Genomic DNA, 19,692 nt, shown 5'->3' on the forward strand with positions numbered 1-19,692 from the left:
GAGGAGAAAAATTAAAACAAAACAAAACAATCTGTTCTAATCTTCAGAAACTTGCCCTACAGTTTCTTCCTACTAATAACCAATAAGGAAAGTCCCACAGCCGACCACCACCATGGGAAAAGCAGGAATGGTTGCTATCAACCAGAAGACATGCAGGTGAGCACACTACCCACCAGCTTCTGACACCACCATTTACTTAAGGCCAGAGTCAAGAACTAGAGCTCTGTCCTGATGAGAAAGTGCAGGAAGGAGCCTGTGGTCATACAGCACTTGCCCTCGGAAGAGATGAATGTAATCACCCTGCATGCAACACCCATCCTGAACCTGGTCTGCAAGCAATAAGCTGTTGTTATTTATCGAGAACCACGCGTTTGGCTCAGGTATAATACATTTCTATTTTCTCTCAGCATGTCTTTGCTAGTGTTTGACTTGCTAAACAAAAAAATTCTACGAACAAACTTTCTATTCCAAAGTTCTTCATTTTGTATGAAGCCATGATTTAATATTTCAAGCACATCTTGTATCTGATCACCCTCAGAACCTGACCTGCTAATCATCGAGATCTAAAAACACTAGGCTAAAAAGCCGTTCTTAGTCAACGAAGCCTTTCCAGAGTTGTGGCTGCCACCCCTTACTTCTATTCTCTCCTATCCTCTTTCGCCTGTTCTTGTCAGGATGGGCACGCTCACAGCACCAGTGCCTACAGCATGCCTGTAACCGATCTTCCAGATCATTTACATTGTCCTCCTTTCTACTGCACAGGATCTACACCGAGTTAGGTACCTGCTGTTCACTGTTTAACCCCTTGTTGTCTCCAGATCTCATCCAAATCTGTGCTAGCTCTTAGAAACCTCAGCAGCAAACATGAGCTTCAAGTACTCTGCTGAATAGCTGGAGGAGCACTGCTGCATGTGACTTCCTTCAATATGCACAAACATAAAGCAATTTTCCAGAGTTTAGCAGAACTTTGGATTCAGTGTATCAAGCTTTAAAGCTAAATAAAGCACATCAAACACCTGTCTAGATACACAGAGGACAAAAACTATATGAAGACTGGAATTCTCAGCAATGAACTTGGCCCTTACCACTTCAAGGCAAAACGCATCCAGACTCGAACTAGCTAGCATCTAGTTAATGCCAACTATTGCCAGCAAAGTTTCCTACAGGGTGGAAGAATTTAGTGACTTCTCTCAGGAGGTCCCTTTACTGAGCACAATTCAGGGCAATAATTACAGGGTAATGACTCCGTCCTTCCCACCTCAGTGAAGTCCAAGGGAGTTTTGTGCCAGAAGTCCTACTGCAGCAGTTTTGCTGTGGGGAACATGGGTCAAATTATCAATGGTTTTGATACATCCCCGAGAGGCGCAAAACTTTATTGCAAAATGAATTCAACCTGGTAAGTCCAGTTAACTGGCAGGACAAACTGTGCTAGATAACCAGGGTAAACCACCAGACCCTCATTTCATACACGTGCTGTGCAGTACCAGGCTTCTCCAACACCTTTGAGTCTGATCACTGATGGTACTTCTGACTTTTACCTGCACCTCAGACCTCTGTCCCACAGCGCACTGAGCATGAACAACTAATTTTTTGAAAGCTGCATTTCAAATTGTTTGTTTTTGCTACACTTAAGGCACTGTTGTCCTTCAGTTTTTTGTGTGTGTGCGTGTGTAAACTCCACACAGACGTTTCTTTTTATAACTGTATTTTATGTATCACTCACTCACTGCACCCTTGCAGTCAATTTTGTTACTTATTTTCCCGTTTAAAGATTGGTGTTTTCACTGTTCATTTGATTTTTGTGAGCTTCTTTTCTCGCATTTTTCATTCCTGCATGGATTACTTCTGTTTCTGAATTACTATCAAATTACTTGCGGTGTTCAGTTAATTTCTGTCCCTGCTGAATTGTTAGCCCCCTGCCAGAAGCTTGGCAGTGTCCTCCTGGCTAACATACTTCCTGACTCCTTTAGGAGGGCACACCGTGGGGTGCACGCGGGCCATCACTTGTCTTGATGCAATTTGACAACTCTATTCTCTAGAGGTCAGATATTACTTCAGGAACATCCAACAATCTGTTGATAGAGGTATCTCACCATGACTTGCAAACCTCCACTACACCAGCTTGGCAGGTGACAAGCCAACTGCAGTAAAATTGGCCAGCCAGCTTCCAAACTGCAGCAGCAGCCAATTCTGCCTTAGGTCAAGCTCCCCTCTGTGCTCCGACGGCAGAAGGCAGAGTAAGCCCTTCACGTCCAGAAATGTCTGCTTTCTCCTGCAGAAATTCTGGGGATACAACCTCTGGTTTTCCTGTGACTATAAAGTGATGTGATCCTGCTGCTCTGTGCTTCTTGTTTTACTTTCAGATCTACAATTCAGATGTCAGCATCAACACCTTTTATCAGGTTAACCAAACCTATCAGATATGCTTTCATTTCTGTATCAAATACCTGCAGTGATCCATAAACACAAGATTTTGAGTACGACTATGCATTTCAAGAAGCCTTCCAAAACCTCTGCCTACACACACAGGGATAGCCCGCAAGGCACATATAGCTGGACCACAGCTTTCAGGAACACCCCTGATGGGAGCCACTGTCATTCCTCCTGATTGTAACCTGACCTGAGCTGTACAGTGAGCAGCAACAAGAAATGCAAGCCACAAAGAATTAAGCAAAAGGAAGCTGTGATGACTTCTGATCCCAGAGTTGAGCAGAAAAACAAGATAAACTGCAGACCAATTTCTACATAGGCTCAAGTTTCAGACGATGCCAAAGGGCCTGATGCAAATGGCATCTTGCAGCTGAACTGGGGGTGTGCCAGTCACAATTTGGATGACAATTTGGTCTTTAAAAGATACTCTAGATTAGAAAGAGGGAGTCACAGCGTTGTGGAGGAACTCAAGCTGGTCCCAGCATACCCCCACTTTCTGAAATGCCCTGGATGTTCCAGATCTCTGTTCTGCAGCCAGATTCAGCTGTGTTTCTCCTGTGTGTATTACACAAAATATTCAGGTCTGTGTTCAGCACTAGTACACTTTTATCCAGATATTTTAGGCTTTTCTCTTAACTTGGAGGAAAAAAAAGAAAAAAAAGGAGAGAAGGCAGGATGTTTCTGACAAAGTCCACCAGACTTTCCTGTGCCACTTCTGCATGACAAGCCTTACTACTGAGATTTCTGTCTCGATTTTCTCAATCATTCAACTGGGTATTTCAACAATTCACAGCAGTTCTAGCAGCCTAATTAAAGGCATGCCCTGATTTCTGTGCTTTGTTTTTCCATTTTAGGGTATGTTGATTGCTCTTATTATTCCACTTTCAGTTAATTATCTTTCTGACCCCATGATAACAAAGTAATGATATACCTCCTTTTGCTGAATTTGCAAGTCTCGGCCACACACAACTTCTGTTCCTTGCAGTTTGATCCATAAAATGTGCAGAGGCAATTTTTTGGTTTACTTTGTGAATTCAAATGAAGTTGCTGATTATTCTTGACCACTGCTGGATGAAATTTAATCCTGCCTTGCAAGACTCCTGCATAACCCATGACCAACAGTTTGCTTTGGTTCTAATTCAAAAATCCAAACAATACAAAATTTCATTCTTATGCTCTCAGAAGAGCACTAACAGGGCAAAACAAGCAATATTCCAGTAGAGTTTTCACAAGAAAGCAATCCAGCTCTAGTATATTGCTGATCGTGGAGGTTATTTTTCAGATGTCAAATAATATAGAATTTGTGCTAAGGCTTATTTACTAAAAAGAGACATCAGATATGTATCAATTTTAAGATCATTTAAAGGGAGTCAACATAAAGTGAACAACCTATCTATATTTCTCAAACTGCTCAAACTCAAAAAACTCAAATTTTTAGAATTAGGTAGCTGACAGATAATACACACTTGACAGCATAAAAAGAAATGAGAAAGATTAACACAAAGCAGGCACTAATTCTTTTTCAAAAGATTTTTCTTTAATTTGTCCACAAAAGCTTTCCAAAGGGTCTGCACACTTGGTACGACAAGGCAAATACTACAAACAGAATTTGTCTGAAAGTGGGTAAGAACTCTTTGATAACTGTAATCCTGTTCAGCACTTATTCTTCAGTTGTTTTAAGTGAACTAAAAGGAAAAAAAAGTGACTATCTTTCTTGAGCAGATGCTTCATTTCTCTACCCTAGCAAGAAATAAGATAACCTATATAAAACAGCAAAGGAATTGCTTTAAAGACCACAGAAGCCAAAACCAAGTTCTCCTTTTTTTTTCTTTCTTTTTTTTTTTTTTGTCATGCCTGTGATTTATGCACTTATCTAAAGTTGACATAGTTCAGACAGGATTCAATTGCCTAAAAAGAGACTCCTAATGCACCAGCTCTAGAAGGAAGTAACTCTGCCATGGGTCCTCACACATTTTTGCTAGCCTCCTTTTGTTATCTCTGATAGACAAGACATCTAAAGTGTGAAAGCTATGTGATCCAACCCTTGCTGACAAGACGATAACCATCAGTTAAGAAAAAGATGCATCTACTACCAATTGTATTTTCAAAACATTTTAATTCAAAAGCAATGATGTGCTTCTGAATACCTCAAGTTTCAAACTGTTGCACTGAAACAGTGAGCACATTGCTACTTTCCTTAAAGAACCAGAGCATCACCCAGCACTTATGCAATCAGTGGAAAGGTATTGCATCTTCTGCTTCTCCCTGTCGAGCAACTTGTTTGCAAGCTCATGCAATGCTCTACTGAAGTGTTATGGTAGCTTGCTGGTGATCGGTGTCCCTTGTGTATGTGGGAAAAATAAAAAGCTGCACTGAGGTGCTTGTTTGTACTCAAACCTACATTGCTGGAGTAACACTGATGAAAATTAATGCAGTTAAATCAATCAGTTATACTGCTCCAAGTGTATCTTCGCTATGCTTCCTAAATCTATTGTCACAAGCAAATTCAAGATAGCTGGACAACACCAGGAACACTAATCGGTGCTCCAAGTCAGAGAGCTGCGTCAGTCTCCCTATCCTACCACTCACTAGTGCTGATAAAGAAAGGAGCGTAAAGGGCAAGTATACTCAAATTAGGAATACCTTCTCTCAGTCTCTATTCAATTGCTAGCACAGAACCCAAAACTCATTAAGGGAAGGACACCTGAGGATAACGGCCACATTTCAAGCTGTAAGTATGCAAAACAATTTAGTTTGACAAAGTCAAATCCATGCAAATTCATGGAAACTGAGAATTTATCATCAATTGAGGCTCTGCTATTTTGCTACCTAAACATTTCTTTTCATCACAGGAAAAGAAATTAAAGTCAGGCATGAAGCACTATTTAACACCACCTCTTTTCATACAGCATTTCTTTAACTGATTCCAAGGTCTGAAAACCATTCAGTGGTAGTATGGCAGCAATGTGTGGTGGTGACAAGCTTGACTCTCCAAAGAATCCCCTTCCCCAAAGGCGGGTGTTTCATTTAATTGGAAAAGTCTGGGCCTGACTGCAGCAATAGCATATGCAGCCTGTCATGCCCCCACAAAAAAGGCTCATTCTCACTGTGGCTTAAATATGAACTTCCCCTCAGTGATCCTCACTGAATGTGTTCAGTTAAATTTGCACAGTTGTATTTTTCCTTTGAGTTTTAGCCCACTGTTTGTATTTAATCCTGTTCTCCTTGGCAAGGCACACATATTTTTCCTTCTCAACCACAAATTTTCTAAGTGGTGCGTTGATGTCAGTAATTGACAACAAGACAAACTTTTCGAGACTTCCATCACAGACTGGGGACTTGCTCTGTTGATTCCTGTGCTTCTAAAGCAAAAGTCAGTCTCTCCCCAAAGTTTATAAACTGTTGTACTAAAGGATAATAGCATTACTGAAGCTAAGATCAAGATTAAGTCATTGTTTAACAGCTGTTTTTCTAAGTGGTAAGCAAAATACAAACAAACATGGGTTAGTCTGCAAACTATTATGACTGCTTATTTACAAAGATTTGAGTAGGTTTTAAAAAAATTTGATGTTCACAGGAGAGATTGTTGAAATAGCCACTAAAAAAGAATACCGGATCAACATCTTCCACAATATGCAACTTGTTGAATATCTCAAACTCTGGTTCTGATCTCCCTGAACTGGATTCATTTTATCTGTTACTTAGTAACCCTTTCAGGGAAGCAATACCATCAAAGCCTTCCTGGGAAAAAGGTTGGCTCTACAACATGATTTTACTCCAGACAACAAGGTAGAGAAGATTACTTTCTGATAAAAAACAAAACGAAACAATAAAACAAGCCACCCTCTCTCCTAGAACTTGCAGGGAGTCTGATGCCAAAGCACACCGTAGCTCAGGACGCCGTATCATGGGTGAAGGAATCCTGGCAGTAGGGCAGCCTCACCTGCAACAGCTTTTTGAGAATGTGTTACATGTCTTGAATGGATCTAAGCCTCATTTTAAGAAGGATTTCTTTCCAGATATTTCACCACACACACATGTTTTGCTTCTACTTTAACAGTCGATATTTCAAGGTAACTGAAAGTTTACATGCTTGTTCAGGTTTTACTTTAGATGTAACAAAGGGCAACAATATTAATTAAGCAGAGAAATGATGGTAAATGAAAAGCTTTACTAAAGAGCAACACCAAGAGGATAACCATGCCATATGCTGCGCTCTACCTGCCTGAATGCAGTGCTGCTGTATCAACAAAGAAAAGCAACTTTTTGTCACTGTTAGCATAGCTGAACAGATTACTGAGGTGCAGAAAATGATCCCAACCTAATAGCAACAGCAGCTTACATTTTACATGGAAAATTTAACACACAATTTTCTGTTTTCTACAATAATTCATCCAACCCACACAAGCTAAGAGACAAGGACCTCTGGATTGCCCTTTCTTGAACTGCCTTGAAAGTATTTGCTATACTTCTCAGAAAATAAAGGCTGGGTTTGAGGTATGCAATTTTAGAGTGGCTGCATGAACATTTTTAGCAGAAAGCAGAGCATGCCTCAAACAATATTTTTCTAACTCCTACCGCCAACAAGTTCATAATGATGACATGACTTTTAAGAGCTACTCTCATTAGAAGGACATTTTTATAGATCTTGTTTCTTTTAACTCGCATCCAACTTTCCCTCTGTCGCCCCATCTTAATACTGCCACACTGTGTGAGGTCCAGAGTTTATGGTGCAATTTACACTATTTGATTCTGTGCCTCTCAGACACACGTACTTCCAGAATGAAATTATTGTGATATTGGTTTAAGACCAGTTTGCATAGCAATATTTTCTTGTAAATAAACTTTGTGAGATTTTTTCCTTCTCATACTTCTAAGCCTGGATTTTCAATCCCACTGTAAATTTAAATATCTGCACATGAAAATATTTAAGAATAGAAACACTGTGCTGCAAGTTTTACTACAGAATTTTCATTACTACTTTCATTTATCATGAGAACTACTTAATAATTATTTTCAGTATTTTCTTTTTAAACTATCAAGGTTTCTCTATATATAGATCAGTATAATCTTTCTTGCACAAAGTGACAGCATATCATGCTGTCTTAAACCCAGTTAAACTCTCCTTTTCTTCCTGGTCACAGTTCAGTATAAGTAACTCCACTCAGCTAAGCTTTATTTTGCCAGTGCTTCTTTAGATCTTATATCTGGAAGCATAAGTATATAATACGCAGAAGGAAAAACAGTGACATATTTAAGTAAGGCCATACCTGAATACTCCTTCCATTTGGTCTTTGGTGTAGCCTTTTCCACTCTCACCTGCAGCAGATGCATTGCTCTCCTTCGTGCTACTGGGCTTACTTTGATCATTGCTACCGGCTGGTTTTCGGCAGTAAGCGCCCCCCCCAGCAGTACTTCCATTCTTCATAATAGCTTCCAACAAAACTGTAAAATGACAGCATACGATAATATTATTATAGGCATTACTGATTAAACCAGGAGCTCTCAAGTAACTTAAACTGGAGCACCACATTGTAAAAGACTACCTGCTAAATCCCCCTTTCTTATTAATCATCTCTTTGTACCACAAATGTTTCTGAAGCCAGTCTAGCAACTGCTTTTCAGGGTGAAACAATGCGAAAACATTTCAAAATTAGTGACTGGACTCCTCTCCATCTCTGCCAAGGTAATTTAATGCTGGAGAGAATGTGTCCAGTTCCTTCATTTCCAAATGTTTTTAGAGACACTGAACCCACACCTGAATAAGCAACTGTAAATAGAAAAGGGGAACAAATCTAACACTTAAAAGAACCTGAGAGTGACTCCATACAGATCCCAAGCCCATCTCCTGGTACTACGCAGACTTGTCTGGGCAACAGATTCATTGATCTTTATGACACGGTGAGATTTTAGTCAGATTTACCTGGTTAACAGATTAGCAAAAAAAGAGTAATGGTCTTTGCAACAGAATAGATAATTCGTCTTTGTTGTTTCTAAAAAAACCAACCAAACAAAGAAAAAAACCCCAAAACACCCACCACAATTTGGAGTACTTCTACAATGACGTTTCTGTGCCTTACTAAATTAGAGGACAGAACTGAAAAAAGATTCTATGACAGCAGATCAAACCTCTAGTGTCTCAGTGCTGCCACAACAAACACTTTTTGGCTAATAATTTACTACGGCAACACTAAAAAGGGCAATAGAAGAAAACACTCTGCTCCTTTCTCAGCCCATCATCCCTGCAAGTCATTGTAACAGAAAGACAAGCAACAGATGCTGTCCAAGAGAAAAGACCATGGCACCTGACCAAAGCTACACTACAAATTCAGGTCATCATTTGCATTAAAGTTATATGCTTCTGTTGGTGGCTGCTGGCGAGAAGAGACAGGGCTTTGTTGATACGCAGCTCCCCGTCTCCCCCAAGCCTGCCTGCTGCCTTGTTACGCACAGCTAAGGTCACAGACAAAGGGCTGCTTGATTAAATTCCACGCGGACAAATGGTACGTATGCTTGTAGGAAACGGAAAATAGGCAGTAAGTACTGCAGTCCCACCTTGCCTGCAGAACAAGAGCAGATATTATGGGAACACTGGTAATCCTGGATTCCAGAGAAGAGACATTTATTATACTGCTGTTATTACTGTCAAACGACCCAAACACAGTACCCTACTTTCTAATGTGTGAGGATGGCTTAGGACATGGGCTCAAGCCCTGAGCCAGCCATGGAATTCGACTTCGTCCATGTCACAACCGATCCCATGCTTTTCTGGAAAACAGAACGGGTACGCCTACATCTCAGGAAAGCACTGATGATATAGTCATGACTAGGGTGATGAGAACCAGAAAGATGAAGACAACAGTTGTGTTTTTGTCAGGCTGGAAACCTGTAACGCACCCTGCTAGGGCTTTCCTTAAAGCAGCACATTCCACAGCACACACAACACGGCTGTTCGTAACCTGAACCATCAGCGGCTACGGACTGGTGCTCCATACCCCATTCAGGCAACACCAGCCAAAATTCACACTACTGTTAAATGCTACAGATAAGTCAGGACCAACCAACTACGCTCAGCTCTTAAGTCCTGAATCTTAAAAACCAGCCATACCTTTAAATCCTCTTTCCTTCCATGATCCAACAGATCTCAAACATGTCAGTTCTAATACATCACCAGACATGAACTTGCCTTTTTGCTTCTGCATACGAGCCTGTATTTTGGGGTATGTGTCTCATCAATACATTGGAAACAGAACCATTCTAACCTGAGAAACATAATGCAGGTAAAAGACCAACTACTAAACAGTCTTTCCTTATCCTTACCGAAAAGAGATCCTTCAGGGTAAGATGGCAAACTACGCAGGGCAAATTCATTTCATAAACTAAGAGTTATTAACTGCATTAAAAATGCCCTTATAAAAATTCCCAAAGAAAAATATTCCACGCATTGTGAAAGGATGCTGTAGCTTCATTGTTAAAGAGCATTTTCTTCTAAGAGATGGTAAGAAGCAGCTCGAAGGACTTTCTTCTAAACCCAATGAAAAATTTCTCCTCCAACTAACATGGTCAGTCTTAGAGCAGCAGCAAACTGAGATCCTAATCGCTATAGCCTGTATCTCAGACAAACACAGGAAAGAAAAGTAGGCAGAGTTTTCTTTAAGGAAGAGAACCGCTTTCTCCAGATGTGCTTCTTTTTTACTCCCCAGTATTTGCTTTAGTTTTTATTACTCACTGGCCACAGCAGTCTGCAGGACTGCAGCCTAACAGCTACACTCAGCCCCAACGAGCAAGTCACCTGACTTCAGCCGCTGGCCCTGCGCTCCTGCCTGCCTCAGCAAGACTCATCATTTGATCAGATCCGGCTTCTTCCCTGCACAGGAGAAATAAACAAGCAGCTAATAATGAGATGTTGAGCTGCATACCAAGAGGAAGTTTTCACAGCAAATGAAATGAAGTTCTTGAAAACAGGAGAGCTATAATGCCATTATAACTGAAGTACCTATCCCAATATATTCATTAGGTTCGCCTAACATCATCTGTTATGGCAATCCTTCATTCACTTCAGAACTTTAAATAGCAACTCCAACAAGATGACTTTGTCCACAGGCTGGGAATTTATCAGGAAGAGAGACTTGGACAGACAGAGTCTTTAAGATGAGCATTTCTGGTCCAAGATTGCTCCAGTTAAATGAGAACAGAAAACAACATTATTCTTTTCTATTTTGTGACCTTTAACATACAATGAAGGTATCACTTGGGATTGCATTGGACATGTGACCCTAACTTCCCCTCTGTGAATAATGCTGAATCGACAGTTTTGCAAAGCCTGCCTTTATACTGGAATTTCTGTAGAAATTCCCCATCCCTGCAACAATGCTTGTGCAAACCAGTAGCAGTAATAATGGCAGAAACATTGGTACAGACACTAATTTGCATTTGTAACCCCCAGTATCTACTTAGCGCAAGTTTAGCTGGTACGTCTGCTCAAGGACTAGCTTGTCCGCGCGGTGCTTCCAACGTTACCACTTCCTAATCATCCCTCTCAGACCTCCCGTCCCCACAGCGGGGCTGCACTGCCCAGAAGACCAAGTCGGATGCTTGCGGAAAATGTCAAATACAGAAGAGTTAACCTCGTAAGCTAGCAGGACACAGCGTATGCAAACATGCTATTATCCTGTGCTCAAAGGCATACAAAGGGCCCGGGGGCACTGTTTTCTTCAAATAAAAGATTCGGTTCACATATTCAGAAACAAGAGTTCGACTCTTCCATGAGCTTCTGGTGGTAAAAGCAGCTTTCAGAATGGTAGTACCAACAGGGTATTAAAAACAACTTCCAGTGCACATACAGTGCACATATTTTAAAAGAGGATATAGATGGAGTCAAGTAAAGATTTGTTTTGTTCCAGGTAAGACAATGATTCTTATCTTCAAGCATATCTGAAGGCTCTCTCATGCTATCCGGTCCTCGTTTCTGAACGAAAAATCCCTACACTGCCTCTGCGCCCATTACTCACTCAGCACAATCCCCACTTGCACGAGCGGAAAGAACTGTTAAACTCAGAATCATACTAACACAACACCCTAAAAAAGTAAGCTTACTTACTCCTGAAAATGAATGTTTGCTTTTAAAGTCAGCATCAGGTATAGCGGAAGAAATCTCAAAGCAACACTGAGAAATAGAGCTGTCCTTACTAAAACCTGTCAGGTACAAACTTTAATGGCATATTCTGCCTTCCTCTCCAAAGAGAAAGGCGCGTATGCTTGGAAAGGAGATTTGTTCTTTGTTATCTTTAAACCCACTCTTACAGATCATTGCTGGGCAAGTAATTAGTTTCCATTGAGCTGCAAGACAAATCATTATCAAAAATCATAATCAGACTTAGTATTTTGATTGAGCAGATGAACTGTAAAGCAATTTTCCAGCAAAGAATGACGTCAACACAGAACCTGCTACTATGAAGTTATTAGCTAGATATCATTGAATAAACACTGACCTTACATTTCACACCACTAACGCCTTAAAATAGCACTGCTGCAGTCAGCGTATTTCAGGCAGAAGCCTTGTTTAGCAAAACTATACTTCAGCAATGACTGAACCAGTGCTGAATGCAGTTTAAATGCAAATGTGGCCAAAGACACACCACACGTAGTACCATTTCGGAGACAATGGGTAAAAGCTGCTTTGTGTCCTTTCAGAAACCACTACAACACCAGGAGGAGGGAGCTCAACAAAGGGAATTCAGCGATTACGAGGCCAATTTCTGCACCCACTGGCCTCCTGTGAGGGAGCAGCATCAGGAGTGCTCTGCTCGGTGTCCTCCTCTGATCACGTCCTTTAACGTTTGTAGCCTTCTGAGCCTGCTTTACCATTTTCATCCGCTGACCCCTGTCGTTTTTCTCCCTCTGTTTCTTTCTTTAATCCCCCTTTCTTCTTCTTCCATCCTTCATCTTTTTGACGTTTGCTAGGGATGGGCTGATTCCCATCAGTAAAAATAGTCAGCGTTACCATTCTCATCGCTGCTATCACGGATGGAACATCATTTGTGAAATGGTGGGCAATTGTCCCCCAAAGGATAGCCAATATATAACTCATGGAGAACCCCTGACTCCACAGAAAAATGGGTAAGAACTATCTTCTAACACATAGCTGAAAGAGAAAATAAGCAACCACAGGGACGACTGGGGCTGCACCATATTGTCCTGTCTCCATATGAAACCAACACGTTGTGACTGTAAAATAAGAATTTGTGTTAGGATTAAGGGAGCTCACAAAACCTTAAATGTTCCCTTCTCTTGGGTATGCACTATTACATGATTTTTAATTTTCTGACAAATTACTGTTTTTCAGCGTGGACCCCCACTTAATTTATGAAGAAGGTGACAACGAGTTTATGAAGCAGTCATTTCATTTGTTCTTAGTCAGTGTAAAATTCCAATTCTAATTTATTGCACATCTTCCAGATCCTGTCCTGAAAACAGGACATTCTGTGTCCTTGCAGCCTACTACACTTATAACAGGGCTATCTGAGTGCCTCACAAACTCAAAAAGAAAAAAAAGAAAAACAAAAAGAAAAATAATTCAATGAGTTGGTGCTATTTTGTTAGGAAATGGGATAGGTCGAGAAGAACCACCAACCTCCACAGCTAGAAAACTGAAGCACAGAGATAAAAAAAGTCTACAGAGTTCCCTAATTTCTAAGTACCTAGTTCAAATCAGGCCTAGGGCCTGATTTTTCAGTGGTATTAGGGCATCTGCAATTCCCATTAGCTTCAGATGGAGCTTTAACTGCCCACCAGTTCCACAAATCAGGCCCTTGTTTCAAGCTGAATACCTGAAAAATGAAGCACAAACAATTAGCAGTCACTAATGAAAATGGAGTGAAGTGGCTTATTTAACATCACAGAGAGATTCTGTGAAGCATTTAGTGTCAATACACAGTTCCCCAGATTACAGTCCACTACCGTAACCGGAAGGCCATCCTCTTTTCGCCAGATCTGTACCTCATTTGTGACACACTTTGCTGATTTCCACAGTGAATAAAACAAGTGTCCTAGAGACAATAGCCTAATTAGCCACCTATTTCTTGCACTGAACGCTTTACAATGGTGGTTACGTAGTAGCAGTCCTACTTAAAAACAAAAACCTCAAAACATAAAACAGATGTAGACATCTTTTTCTGAGAGCTACTGTAACTCTTAAATTGGGGGTGTAAGACCATAATGAGCTGTGTGAAGCAGGCAAAGCTATTTAACCCCCTTGAATGGAAGAGGCCGAACTGAAACCCTCAGTCTTCGTGCCTCCTGACCAACACAGCTTCCAAGAAGCTGAGCGTATTTTCATGCATGCCATCTTCTCAGGCCATAAGAAATTAGGGGAACATGATGAACTTTTGTTTGCTTTTATTTTAGGGGGGGTACGTAACGTGACAGGAGTATAAACAGTGCCACTCTCTTGATCCAAACAAAGCAGCAATGATTACCTTCTTTCAGTTGATTTACCAGCAACATCCATCCTGTCTTGCAGGAAAGAAAAACTGTTTACTATTAAAAAAAAGTACTGATGAGACCTTAGCATATTCTTTTTATATAAAAAGTAGTCAAGATATTTAGGCGGATAGAAAGTGTTCACTGAATATATGTCTGACACTAAACACAGGCCTCAGCAGTCATCATTTTCTGAATGTGACTTTGGGGTGAAATTTTAACTGTAAGTATTCTGTGCTATATTTTATTCTGTGGCCAAGCCTTTAAGACAGTACAGAGCACTGAAGCCTTTCCTATCCCTTCAATGATACAGATGATTTAAGCGAGAACTAGAGGAACGCAACAAGTCACTGCACCCAAAGGTATTGAGTTGACTTCCGACATAGTGCAACAGAAAACACCCCGAGACATGTAACAGCTCTGTATACCCTGAGAATGGAATCCTTCCTATTGCTCCTTTCAAAGAACCACTTCTAAACACATTTTGCTAAAAAGATGCTAAGTATTTTTAAAAATTTAGCAAATAACCATCTGAAGGGCCAATTAAGTCATAGGGGAACAACCTGCCCCATTTTCTCTACCATAGCTAAACCTGCGCTTATTTCCTATCCAGCTACTGTACGATGAAAGGGAAATAAAACTAAAAAAAACCCAAACCACAAATAATTCACAAAACAAAGGCATTGCCCAAGCTGGAATTTCAGCTATTGGCGCGAGCTGTTAGCGCAAGGCTAATTCGCAGTGACCTAAAGAAGCCAACCTGGCGCGTCTTGCCCTGGGGCCCGAGGTGTACTGCTGCGAAGCAGGTCTGGGCTTAGTCTGGATGACTCCGACTATATCGAGGGCTGAAGTGAAAAACGCAGGCGAGCGCTCGGGCTGACCCGGAGCATCCACAGCGGATCCACAATCCGCCCGGCCCGCGCCTCCCTCGCGGCTTTTTCAATCAGCCCTCCGCGCTTTTGCAGCGCGCTCCCCGACACCCCCGGGGCGCTGCGGCGGGGACCCCAACTCGGGCGAGCGCGGGGCCCCCCCGCAGGATGCCCCCGGCGGGGTCGCTGCCGCCTCAGCGCCTCCGCCGACGGCTCCGCCTAACGGCCGCGCCGGGGGCTAACGGCCGCCCGAACGCTAACGGCTGCGCCGCGGGCTAACGGCCGCCCGAACGCTAACGGCCGCGCCGGCTGTGAGGAGACTCCCCCCCTCCCCCGCGGCCCGCAGGCCCCGCGTTTCTCCCCCCTCCGGCCCGGGGAAACCCGGCAGTAACCGCGGGGCAGGAGGGCAGGCGGGGACGGCCGGCGCAGCGGGGACGGCCGGGGCGTCGGGCCCGCGGCGGGGGCCGGGCTTCACCTCGGGCCGTCTCGGTGGGGTAGAGCTTCTGGGCCTTGCCGAGGAAGCGGAGGGCGCGGTCGCGGTTGCCGGCCTCCAGCGCCTCCCGCGCGATGCCGATGCACTTCTCCGCCTCGTCCCGGTTCCCCTCCATGGGCTTCTCCTTCCGCCGCCTCCGCCCGCCGCAGCGCAGAGAGAAGGGGCCTGAAGCCAGAGCGGAGCCGGGCCGGGCAGAGCGGGGCAGAGGAGCGGGAAGGAGGGCGGGCTCGGGCTCCCCGTCACTCCGCCAGGCTCATCCCGCCGCGCCGTGCCCGCAGCCCCAGCGCGCCGCTCGGCCCCGGCAGCCAGCCCGGCCCGCCGCCTGCTTCCGGGGCGCCGCCGCGCATGCGCCGCCCGCCCGGGCCCGCGGGGCGCCCCGGCTCCGCCCGCCTCCGCGGGCCCCGGTGCCTCCCCGCCCCCTTCCCCGCGCCTCGGGCACCGGCGGCGGTGGAAAAGTACCGGGCGGGCGGCTGCGTGCTGGCGCGGCGCTGCGGCCCGGCCCTCGCGTTTGCGTTCTTTACGGCGCCGTAGTTGTGCTTTAAGGCGCTCGTCACCGCTCGCTATAATTAGCGAGACCCCCCGCCCCTGCTGGGAGCTGCTTTGGCGGGGAGGGAGGGCTCGGCCGCCGCCACAGCGAGCCACCTACTTTTAAGAGGATGAATGCCGGTGTTTAATATAGATCTAGCCAACGTTTAAGATCTAGGTCAGCACCTTCTAGCTACAACGCTGCAGCAGAGCACAGTACCTGCAAGAGGCTGTCAAAACAGATTACCCTCGTTTAATGCTGAAGCATCTTTAGAAAAAGCAGTGAATTGCTGGAAGAGAAGTGGTTCTAGAAAGCATGGAGCTTACTGTCCCCATTCATTTCACCACATTCAAGAGGAAATCTTCACAGGACTTTTGCCTCAGCAGTAAGAGCACAGCACAGACAAGCTTTTTTTTTTTTTTGTATTAAAATATATATACCTATTTTAATTAAAAACTTGGAGCTAAGAAAGCACAGGTAAAGGAAACAAGAGCAGAACTTCCATCAGTCTGCTGCTGCTGAGGATACAGTATCCATGACCTTCCTAGAGCTGAGGCAGTTTAACAACAAATTTACAAATTGGAGCTTAAGAATGCATGGTAGTTTCTCACCTAATGACTGCAGGGCTTAAGAATAACAGAGGACAAGTGGTTTTAACTTCATATTCAGATCAGCAAGCTAAGATAATTACTCTGACAACAGGTTTTCCATTGGCATTTGATAGCATCAGCATACAGACTTGGCCTTGTTGACAAAGCACTCAGCCAAGCTTAAAAAAAAAAAAAAGACTGCTACCTTGGAAGTGTTTTAGACTCCCTCCCAAAGTACACTATGAGCCAGTGGGGATTACTGCAGTATATTTTAGTTTTTACTTGTCCATGGCCTTTCATTAACAGAAATACTACAGAAATACACAGACAGAAGTTCTAGATTTTCAGGCTCCAGTCAGAAAGCTTACATGCTTCTTCACCCACAATAGTCTGAAGGCTACTATCAAGTAAATCTGTCCTTAAATAGCACAGCCCTTAGATATACCATTCTAAAGGTCATTCTATACATCAGGCTCAATTATTAAGAATTTGTTTTAACCTGATGGGGTGAAACATGTGCACCATGTCACTCACATACAGCTATATCTACTAAGTAGTGCAGTATTCCAGGACTAAGTTTCCATTTGAAAATAGAGATACCTGCAGTACTTCACGGCTTGGAGCACTGTAGAGTTGTGTGTTCTTGGAACTGCTCTTCTTCAGAGCTGCATAATTGAGACCAAGTGTTTTTCAGTTACTGTACATGAGACAATTGGTATTGATATAACATTTATTGAATATTTCCACTCTAGTGGATGAAAAGTCTGTACAAAACCAAACACTTCCTTTACTTAATCAAACCGATCTAAAAACAGTCAGCTCAATCAAAACCCACTACAAATACAATAGCTTCTTTGAAGCCATGGTAACACTTAAATACGGTTAAGACTTCAATGCAGAAATTTGGTTTGTTAGAAAGCTCAGTGAGCTTTAGCTTCTCAAAGTTACAAAAAGGCAAAATTGTGTTTCACAGATACAGTCCACTGGAATCACCAACACTGGACAATTAAGTACTTAGAGTCCTGAGATAACACAGAATCCTGGTATCCTTTAGACAGTTTTCTGTTGTCCTTTCTTTCCAATGAGAGATTTGTGGATATGTGGTATTACACCTAAGAAAGAGCAATACCAAGAATTAAGATCATATTACTTCTCGTCAATGATTTTGCTAAACTTTGCACTTCAGATAGAATTATTAAGCATCCTTTAAGACTACTGGACTTCTTGCCACTTAACACAAAGTTAAAAAGCAAGTTACATACCACCACCAGCAATTGTTGCCTTAATGAGAGAGTCCAATTCTTCATCTCCTCTAATTGCAAGCTGCAAGTGACGGGGAGTAATACGTTTCACCTTCAAGTCTTTGGATGCATTTCCTGCCAGCTCAAGAACCTGAAGACAAGAACATTTTTAGATCTAATTAATCTAATTTAGTTAATTTCTAGATTTAGTTTAGAGTTAAGCAAGTCAAATGAGACCAGTTGCATGGCTTTAGCTCTTTTCTTCTCTACACCAACCGATAAGCAACATGAAGACAGCAAACAGTGCATCTTTTTAACCAGTTCCTCTTTTAGAGCTTTGGATTTGGTTTTCCCCAAAGAAAGAGTAACGCTTTGCAGCAGATGGGACAAGTTCTAACTGTACATTTTATGAAGTGCTTCATACTTGCCTCCTCCCTATAAGCCACAGCTACCTGCTCTGCACAAAATGCAAAGCAAGAAGTTCCATACATGTTTCATGGTCTCCTCAGGAAGCATGTACTTCACAACACAGGCTTAAAGCAAATGAAGAGTCATAACCCAGTTCAAACTGGCAAAATAAGCAAGATTGGTCATAATACCATTTCAAGTAGATTGACCAACTTGCTTGTACCTCTAGCAGCAGCTTTACCTCAGCTGTCAAGTACTCCAGGATTGCTGCACTATACACAGCAGCTGTAGCTCCTACACGCCCATGGCTGGTGGTCCTAGACTTCAGATGCCTGTGGATGCGGCCAACAGGGAACTGAAAAATAACAGAAGTAGCAATATGCTGTTACCACAGAGACAGAAGAAAAACACTATTCTAAAGCACTTCTGCTGCAGTGATTCTGTTGTCCAGCATACGCAAGCGGTACTAGTTGAATTCTAGTGTCAGAGGTGCTGCGTACCACAGAAAACTACATTTCAATACCTGGCACGCAGTGCCCCTAGCTGGATTCCTCAGGCCACATCAGCAGCTTCACAATTCTAACCACTAGCAGCCACCACAAGGCAGTTCTCTTCTGCCAGCACAGATGTACAGGAAGTCCAGAGTGTGGCCGAGCCAAACACTAACATACTCAAGGATCAAACACATCCTTAGACCAACAGACAGAAGACACCAGCCATCCAGATTTCACAAGGTTCGACCTGCAAGTGGAAGGCCAGCCTGGCTTCCATTTCCCCACACCCCAGCCTCTGCTCACCTGCAAGCCAGCCCTCTGCGAACGGGACACCGCTTTGGTCTTGGTCTTTCCAGAGTCCTTCCCAGCTTTACCTCCAGCCTAACAGAGAGGCGCGATCCGTGTGAGAGCAGGCACATCCGCAGCAGCGCTACGCCCCCCTCCCCTCCCTACCTGCCTGCCAGGGGCCGCGCAGCGGCAGCATCCCACCCGCGCATGCGCTCCCCGCCCCCCCTCCCCGCCCTTCCCTCCCGCGGGGCGGCACGCGCTACACCAGGGCGCGTGCGCTCTGCCCGCTACACCTAACGGCACAGGCCGCTCGCCAGGCGCATGCGCCGCGGCCACTCCCTCTCCCCAGCGGCACCAGTGCGCGTGCGACCCTCCGCACCACCCCCCTCCCAGCGCCCCTCCCCCGCCCGCCGGCAGGTAAAACGCCTGCCGGCGCACGCCGCCTCCCCAGCCACTGCAGCCGCCCGCGCGCGCTCCCTCCACCCCCCCGCGCGCTCCCGCCTCCCCCCAACGGCCGCCGCCGGATGAGCTCGCTCTCTGCCGTCGCCGAGGCGGCGCGGCCGCGCGCGTGCCTCCCCCGCCGCCCCGCGCGGCTCCTCACCATCGTGAGCGGGACCGCAGCGCCACGCAGGGGGACACGGAGGAGAAGAGCGTCCCGCACGCACCCAGCCCGCGCGACAACGCCGACCTGCCCCGACCCGCCGCGATTCAAACTGCGCCCGCTCCCGCCTTCCCCCGGCGCTTTATAACCGCCGAGCGTGCCTGCATCCGGGAACCCCAGCCTCGCCGCCAGCCAATCGCCGCCGGCTGGGGCGGGGCGCCTTCGCAAGGCGACAGCCAATGGGAGCGGCGGGGCGGGGCCCGCGCCAGGC

The 19,692-nt window shown here is 44.5% G+C and overlaps 2 protein-coding genes across 3 annotated transcripts in view; both read right to left on the reverse strand.

The window, feature by feature from the left end:
• DNAJB14 (DnaJ heat shock protein family (Hsp40) member B14) overlaps positions 1 to 15,644 on the reverse strand; it is a 28,936-nt gene extending 13,292 nt beyond the window's left edge. Inside the window, exons 1-3 of one of the 2 annotated variants that reach the window (XM_026109044.2) lie at positions 15,256 to 15,393; positions 13,131 to 13,259; positions 7,701 to 7,875 (exon numbers count right to left, since the gene is read on the reverse strand). In XM_026109044.2, the coding sequence (XP_025964829.1) occupies positions 7,701 to 7,858 (158 nt within the window). In that variant the 5' untranslated portion in view covers positions 7,859 to 7,875; positions 13,131 to 13,259; positions 15,256 to 15,393. Of the gene's footprint in view, positions 1 to 7,700; positions 7,876 to 13,130; positions 13,260 to 15,255 lie in introns of both variants that reach the window. The other variant, XM_026109039.2, reaches the window with a different exon arrangement.
• A 1,461-nt stretch (positions 15,645 to 17,105) lies between these two features.
• Positions 17,106 to 19,628, reverse strand: LOC112988748 (histone H2A.Z). Its single transcript, XM_026109443.2, has 5 exons — positions 19,422 to 19,628; positions 18,836 to 18,913; positions 18,280 to 18,393; positions 17,652 to 17,781; positions 17,106 to 17,501 (listed from the first exon to the last, which is right to left on the reverse strand). The coding sequence occupies exons 1-5, from the start codon at positions 19,422 to 19,424 to the stop codon at positions 17,440 to 17,442; spliced, it is 387 nt and encodes a 128-aa protein (XP_025965228.1). The 5' UTR covers positions 19,425 to 19,628; the 3' UTR covers positions 17,106 to 17,439.
• Between the last annotated feature and the right edge of the window lie 64 nt (positions 19,629 to 19,692).

This window comes from Dromaius novaehollandiae, chromosome 4 (assembly GCF_036370855.1).
Source record: "Dromaius novaehollandiae isolate bDroNov1 chromosome 4, bDroNov1.hap1, whole genome shotgun sequence".
In the NCBI taxonomy this organism is placed as follows: domain Eukaryota; kingdom Metazoa; phylum Chordata; class Aves; order Casuariiformes; family Dromaiidae; genus Dromaius; species Dromaius novaehollandiae.

Bases quoted from the DNA above. Each gene is read 5' to 3' on its own strand.
- LOC112988748 (XM_026109443.2), bottom strand. The intron at 17,782-18,279 runs GTAAAGCTGCTG...TCTTGTCTTCAG, and splicing joins TGGAGTACTTGACAGCTGAG to GTTCTTGAGCTGGCAGGAAA. The intron at 17,502-17,651 runs GTATGTAACTTG...GCTCTTTCTTAG, and splicing joins GGCAACAATTGCTGGTGGTG to GTGTAATACCACATATCCAC.